Below are 8,105 nucleotides of genomic sequence, written 5' to 3'. Positions count from 1 at the left end.
TTTCTTCATCTAGTTAATTGGCATGAACTCCCATGTTACGAGGCTTTGACCATTTGTGCTCCTTCATTTATTCCTGCATCATGATATTAGTGTGTACAAAACAAAGGCATATCCATTTCATACCAAAATAACATTTATTTAATTGCATGCAAGATTAATTTGAATAGATCACATAGCAAGATTACTTATCATCTTTCACCATTTAATCAAAAAGAAAGTATAAGGGTAAGTTCATGCCCACATTTGTCAAGCTTAGGAAAACAACATAAGACCATGGTTAACAAAGTCTTAAGACCTCGAATAGTATCTAAACCCCTGATAGAACCAATAAAAACATAAAAGTCATAGATAGAATTGAGCCATTATTCAAGCTAATCATTTGTGAATGGATATAGAGTCAAATTATTACATAAAAAATAGATAAGATATGGGCCTACATGATAGAAAAAATGATTAGATACAGCACAAGTTGTCTATCAGAAAGATAGGATATAAAGAAGAAAAAGATAGCAAGGGGGATTTGGCAAAGACTTATCGAAGAAAGAAAGGAAGGATGACTAATACCTCAATAATTGGGATAATTATTTTAAGGTAGATTGACCATTCTATTCAAATTTTATTGATTAGGAGTTGGTTTCATATGATAGATCTTAGACAAAATCTTAATGCAGTGTGATGAATATTAACAACTATATGTACATGCAAGGAATTATTGGGTAAATTCCAAATATGTTTACTTTTATATGACAATTTAAGTGATGTACTAGGGTATATGGACCATAGTTATGATATAATATTATGATTGACTCATAAACAATCATACACACAAACAGATGTGTGTGTGTGTTTACACGCACGTGTATATGAGTCAATCATGCAATGACCCATAATATGGAATATGATGGTAGGGTTCATCATGATGTGCTTCAAGAATCAACATTATTATAGGAACAATATATACATACATCAAAAGGGATTTACATAAAAGAAATAGAATTTTATTTTTTACTCTTGGTCAAGATAAAACCCAAAAATTAATTTATTTTTGACAGTAGGATTGTTTATTAGAGAATGATATATTGAGAAATATTTGAAGGTTGAGAATAATATATCCAAAGAAAAATATAAATTGATATTTAGAACTAAATATAAATTTGAAGCAAGATAAGGAAAAAAGACTATAGATTCTTTTGAATGGGTGTGGGATGCTTGGTGAGAGTTGTTTATATTTTTTGTTTAGTGTGGGATGCTTGGTGAGATTTGTTTATATTTTTTTGTTTATAAGACTATAGACTCATATGCTTATGCTATATTGTGCCACATGTATGAAGGGATTTCACATAAATAATTAATCTTAGGGTTAAACCTTAGATTTGGTTAATTTTTTGGTATTTTTTGGCCCAAGATTGTATCTTGATGTTGTACCAATGTCAAGGGAAATTCAAGGTTAGAGGTAAGAATTAAGACTACTTCCATGGAATGATTGAAAAATTAGGAGTCACATTCTGATGCATGGATTTATTGAGTGGTTCAAGACAGGATCTCCAATGACTATGTCACATGGCAATAACATGCCCCTACCTAATTTATTCCATTTATGATTATGTGTTGCAATTATTATGGATGGATGAAAGTATTATTATTTAAAACATTTTTTTGGATATTTTTAATGTGTATCTATTAAATTATGCTTTTAATTTTTTTTCCATTTCCTTGTCATGATAATAAGTTAGAATGGACGATGGAATAGCAATGATAAAAAGGGAATGTGGGTATAATGGACATGCACCATGGAGTGGCATGATGAGATTAATAGTTTTAATGTAATGGAACTCTCTCCAAGGAGAAGGATTCAATATATAATTGATATAAATGTATTATGCATTCATTTGAAGCCCAACCATAATTAAATCTTTATGCTAATGTAACCCATAACCCTATATAAACCTTAACCCTAACCTTGAAACCAAGCTTTATTATAGAATCCTAACTCTAACGCCATTTTTTATCTTTAAATCCTAACCCTTTTTGAATCATAACACTAAATCTAACCTAAATTAAACCCTAATTTAATTTTAGTAATAACCCCAATCCCAATTGAACTCTACCCCTAACCCTAGCACTAATTCTAATTTAACCTCAACCTTACCCCAATTGTTACCCTAGAATAATAACCATAATTGTAGCCAACTTAACTCTAATCGCAATCTTGCCATAATTGAAACCTAACCGTAACTTAACTCTAAACTTAAATGTAACCCTAGAATTAGACCCTTTCTCCAACTTGAATCCCAATCGAACCATAATGAAGCCCTAACCATAATCAAACCCCAACTATACCAAACCTTTATCATAATCAGAATTTAATGCTAACTATAAGGAAACCCTAACCCTAATCATAATAAAAAACTAACCCTAACCATAATCAAACCCTAATCTTAATTGACCCCTAATCTAAGCATAATTAAACCCTAGAATTAAACCCTACCTCCAACTTGAACCCTAATCTAATCATAATCAAGCCCTAAGCATAATTGAACCCTCTAACTAAACCGTATTGGAACCCTAACCCTAATCTCATGTTAACCCTAACCCTAATTGTGTTTGAACCATAATGCTAATTAAACTATAACATGAACTCTATAAATAATTTAACCCTATCCATAAATTAAAAAATTAAGTTTGAGATAGAGTTAGGGTTATAATGCTATTATTAATACTATGTTAATAAAACATAGTTAATATGATTAAAATATTGTTAAATAAAAATTATGAAATATATTAATATTATAATAATAATAAATATTATTTTAATAGTAGATTTATATGATTATAGGTATTGAAAATTATTATAATATAATAATATTATTATATATTGATATAAAACTATTTAATAATACAATATTATATTAATATATATTGATTTATTTAATGCCTTGTATGTTTCATCATGACTACTACTAACTTATATATCTCTCAAATTTTATATATTATAAAATTGTATATATATATATATATCTTTGGTGAATGAACTCTTGGAATTTTTGACCTCCATTAGTGAACGCCCTGTTACACAGGCCGACAATTTATCTCATTGAATACCTTATTAAAAAATGTTACTCCATGATAGGATGACTTTTGGAAACATTATCTAGATGCCCCCATAAAGCTATCAAATCGTGAAAGCTACAAGACGGCGATGTTAGATTTCCAGATGCCCTTATCTTAAATTTCTCGCAGTTGGCCAAACACTGGAGAAGACCAAACTCTTATGGAAGACTGTCGATAGGACTATTGGCTTTCATCATCATGCTGCTCAAGCTTTCATTTGCTTATCTTAATTTACGGTAAAATAGTGAATGGATAACAATGCATCAAGAGTTAGTTGACAAAGTTTTTAGATTTTAATTTTAACTTTTGAAACACGGGATTTTGTTGACAAAAGCAGCAACGACTTTTATATTTTCTCAATCCAATAATAAAAAGAAGTTCTAAGACAGGACACGTTTCGGAATTGGGATGAGAAAGATGAGCTCCCCAACAACTTGATGAACCAACCCTTAACAAAAGTCATAAAAATGAATTCTTTTTTATTGAGCTGATAGGAAAGGCATATCAACAAGATTTAGGCAACTTATAGAAAATGTTTCAGACATGGAAATTTCACAACTTTTGGATTTTCTACCTCATTAATGCACACATAGGTTCATGTATAAGCAATATATGGAAATAGAAATCCACAAATTATTTTTTATTGGTTAAAAGTAAAGATAAGGAAAGAGTGTTAGTTTCTTACTGTTCTTAATATGTAGATTGTTTTGTTGCGGTCTAAGTTGGATTTCAATTCTGGTATTCAATGAAAGTTTGTCCTAGTTTTTGTGTTGTTTTGTAGCTTGTTTTGTCTCACTGAGGTCAGGTATCAAAAATCTATTTATCTTAATAGAAAATAAAGGTAAGTATATCTAAGTGAACATAAAGAGAAGAAATTCAATAAAAATTTTGATGTTGAAACATTGAGTGCCAAGACTTGATATTGATGAGCTTTTGTAGACATATATGTTTATGAATTATTTCACATTTGAAACAAGATATTTGAAAGTCCAACAAATTCAAAGAAGTAGGGGAATGATGAAGAAGGAATGATAAGATGGAGTAGTCCAAAACTCTGACAAAACAAAGGAAAAGTAAAATTAGAAGGCAATACATATTCAAAGGAAAAAAAAATAAAATAAAAAGGGAAGACACAAGAACATGCCCAATATTTACAAACTAAAGTACAAAGGAGAAATGAAAATCTCAAAAATCGACTCAAAAGATTTAGACTTTTTTTTGGAACACATTTCTATTCATTTACTATAGATTATAGAAACAATGTCATTTATAATAATATATTCTTAAAAATTATTAAATCACATTTTTTGGTTCAACTATTGAATAGTCTACATTAAACATAAAGATTAGTTATAATAAGATTTAAGATCATTAAAAGGTTTTGGGATCATTTAACTTGTATATAAGTTATTTTGTAATAAAAAATACTAACAACAAAATTGTATTTTTATGAAAGTACTAAAACTTTGAATAATTTTTTAATCAATTTTCTTAAATTTATTTTAAAATCACAACATAAACATATTAATATGATAATTTTTATAATAAATCACATCTCCAAATCTTAATTCTATATAAATAAGAGCTACATTAACTAATGGAAAAAAATTAAAAAATTGTATGTATCCTTAAAATAAGGAAAATAAATTTTTAAGTGTGTAATCATATAATGTAGATTCACTCCAAGCTCTATTAATGAATCTATACTTTATAGACTACTGGATTACTTGAGCTCCTTTAGTGAACGCCATGTCTTACAGCCTGATAATTTATTTGTTTAAAAAGCTTTTAAAAAACGTCAATGTATAATAATATGAGAGTTGCAAAAGCTTGACAATATATGGAAAGGAAGCTTGTGTTCCTCCATCACTGAGAAACGTATTATAAACTATAACGAGTACAAGACGTCTTTAACACATTGTCATTGTGAATGGATGACAATTAAAGAAGAATTCAGTTTGAATTCAACAATGTTATCATATTTTATAATGTGGACTTTTCGAAAGATAGGTGAGTTTGTTGAGAAAACCACCTCCGATTGTTGAATTTTAATCAAATCATAATTTGCAGGTCAGATGTTCACACGGTATTCTCGAAGGAAAATAGGGTTAAATACGTGTCATCCTCATTTCAGGAATAGTGTCGGTGATTCTACAATCTCATCTTTAATAACTGCATTGAATGCAAATACTTCTCAAAATATTTTATCTAGAAGAGGAATTAGATTGATTAATCAGTATGGAGATAGTGTTTTTTCTGATTTCGTGCCTGTTGATATTTACAAATCATCATCATCAATTCTGTTCAGAAGCGGCAACATCCAATCTGGGTCAGTTTTACTTTCAACTTTTGTTTGGAATTAATATTTTTTGACAGAATTTCATACAGGGATAGTGTGTGACATTGATATGTAATAATCTGCATGTGCTTGATGTTTGCAGAGTACCCATATCCATTTATGACAGCAGATGCTCAAAAGGCAGCGTCAAGATCATATGATTACATTGTAGTTGGAGGTGGTACAGCTGGATGTCCCCTTGCAGCAACTCTCTCACAGCACTCCTCTGTTTTGGTATTGGAGAGGGGAGACTCTCCTTACGGAAATCCCGATGTAGAGGACTATAAAAACTTTTTCAAGCTTTTCGGGGATCCCAAAGATTATCCCTATGTAGCGCAGGGGTTTGTCTCGGATGATGGAGTGCAGTTGGCAAGGGCGAGAGTTCTAGGAGGCGGAACAGCTATCAACTTTGGCTTCTACAGCAGAGCGAGCTCTGAATATATTCAGAATATGAAATGGGATGAGAAACTTGTGAATGAATCGTATGAATGGGTAGAGAAGTTAAATGTCTTCAAACAAGAAAAGCTTTTTCCTTGGAATTCTGCTTTGAAGGATGGTCTTCTTGAAGCAGGAGTTCTTCCTTACAATGGATATACATTGGATCATTTGGAGGGCACAAAAATCAGTGGCTCAATTTTTGACAAGAATGGAAAGAGACACACAGCCGCAGATCTTCTCCAGTTCGCAAATCCAGAAAATATTGTAGTTCTTCTAAATGCTACTGCAAGCAGAATCCTCTTCAATTTGGAATCAGGTAGGCAGAGATCTTTTATTTTCAGAATTCCCCTGCTTTTCCTGGAAAAGGTTTACTCTTCTTTACAGTTGGGGTAGGCATAACTTCCTTGTTCATTGTGATCAACGTTCTTTACTTAATTAATTGATAGCGGACTAGAATATATCAGTTGACTAGGTTAGACGGAAAAGTTCTCCATATTTCAATATCAAATAGCAATAATTTCTAATAATCTTGTATTTTATTTATTTTTAGAATTGATAATTAGTTTTTTAATTTTTAGCGATAATTAAATAAATTAATAATTACATTTGTATTTCTTCACTATCATATTTTATTGATATTTAGATTAATGGTTTTGTTTTCTTTTATAAATATCAAAAAAATATAAAGCCAAAATCATTTCACATTATGGACTTATGGACTAGTGTGATAGTGTAATCTTTCATTTTCATATATTTGTCTAACTAGATGTGTATAATATCGTATATTACAGGAAAGCTTAAGGCTAGTGGAGTGGAGTTCACAAGCAATAATGATGGCCTACCTTATCAAGTACCACTTAATCAATTGTCAACTAATAGTGAGGTGATTTTATCTGCGGGATTCATAGGTAGCCCTCAACTTCTCCTCTTAAGTGGAATTGGTCCAATAGAAGAGCTTAAAAAATTGAATATTAGTGTCATTTTAGATTTACCTTTAGTAGGCAAAAAAGTTCAAGATAATCCTAGTGTAAGCTTCACTATAGAATCCCCAAAACCACTTGAGTTTGCTTATGGACAAGTAGTGAGCATTTTAGACCATTCACAAGTCTACATCGAGGGTGGTAGCTTTCCCCAACAAAATAATGGCACAAATATAGTATATATAGGTCTTGTTCAAAGTAAGGTGGCATTTCCCTTATCAAGGGGTGAGCTTTTGCTTAAAAATGTGGACCATCAAGATACGCCCTATGTTTGTTACAATTACTATTCACACCCTTTTGATCTACAAAAATGTATGCTTTCAGTGAAAGTAATGATTAATCTAAGTATGACATCTTCTATTCAAGAATTTGCATTTACCAATAATGGGCAATCAAAAGCACTTCGATTCTTTGGAACTGCGTTACCAAAAAACCAATCAAATAATGATGCCTTGGCCAAGTTTTGCAATGATACAATAGGGACATTTTACCATAACCATGGAGGATGTCAAGTTGGTTTGGTCATTGACAAAAGATATCGAGTGATAGGTGTTGATAATTTAAGGATTGTTGATAATTCAATTTATAAGGATGCTCCTGGTACAAATCCACAAGCCACTACAATGATGCTTGGAAGGTATTTATGTTTATTAATAATTAATCTATAATTTTTTTGAAGGCCCTCAACTTATAATATTAACAAATTTTAACTATGCAACATTTGCAGGTATATGGGAATTCAAATCCTTCAGAGCATATGAACAAGCTTGAAAATATTCCAAGATCATGATGAGATCATTTGCAAACTTATTATATTTCTTTTTAATTATTATAGAGCTAAATAATACCAATTATGATAATATAATTGGTAACATATATAATTGTAATTTCCATATTATCTCTTCTTTCACATCGATATAAATATATTTTAAGACAACACATTGCCATGAAATTTAGAAGGATAATAAAATTTAACTTCTGATTAAGTTTTATATGAAAGAATACTTTATTCAAGTTTTTATAACTAAATAACCACAATTTTTTTTTTATAAATTATCATTGTATGATTGTGTAAATGGTGAATCATCTACTTTTATAATTATTTAATTTTTAGGTCACAAAGTACTCAATTACCTCATATCTTTTAGTTTGAGATGTTTATTTCATAAAAAGTTAATTAGTTATTATATAAAATAATTTAAAACTAAGAATATGTGAAAAATGATGAATTACATTGA

General features: G+C 30.1%; 1 protein-coding gene across 1 annotated transcript; it reads left to right on the top strand.

The window, feature by feature from the left end:
- Positions 1-5,325: 5,325 nt before the first annotated feature.
- On the top strand, positions 5,326-7,802 carry LOC131033969 (protein HOTHEAD). Its single transcript, XM_057965294.2, has 4 exons — positions 5,326-5,440; positions 5,553-6,203; positions 6,679-7,504; positions 7,595-7,802. Exons 1-4 carry the CDS (start codon positions 5,350-5,352, stop codon positions 7,626-7,628), a joined length of 1,602 nt encoding a protein of 533 aa, XP_057821277.2. The 5' UTR covers positions 5,326-5,349; the 3' UTR covers positions 7,629-7,802.
- The last annotated feature ends 303 nt before the right edge of the window (positions 7,803-8,105 follow it).

The sequence above is a fragment of the Cryptomeria japonica genome, chromosome 7, assembly GCF_030272615.1.
Source record: "Cryptomeria japonica chromosome 7, Sugi_1.0, whole genome shotgun sequence".
In the NCBI taxonomy this organism is placed as follows: Eukaryota; Viridiplantae; Streptophyta; class Pinopsida; order Cupressales; family Cupressaceae; genus Cryptomeria; species Cryptomeria japonica.
Note: the sequence above shows the minus strand (reverse complement) of the source record. Positions and strands in the feature narration are given on the sequence as shown.

Excerpts from the sequence above, each read along its gene's own strand:
- LOC131033969 (XM_057965294.2), top strand. The coding sequence starts at position 5,350 with ATGGAGATAGTGTTTTTTCTGATTTCGTGCCTGTTGATATTTACAAAT. Across the intron at positions 5,441-5,552 it reads AGCGGCAACATCCAATCTGG|AGTACCCATATCCATTTATG; the intron begins GTCAGTTTTACT and ends TGATGTTTGCAG. Across the intron at positions 7,505-7,594 it reads ACTACAATGATGCTTGGAAG|GTATATGGGAATTCAAATCC; the intron begins GTATTTATGTTT and ends CAACATTTGCAG.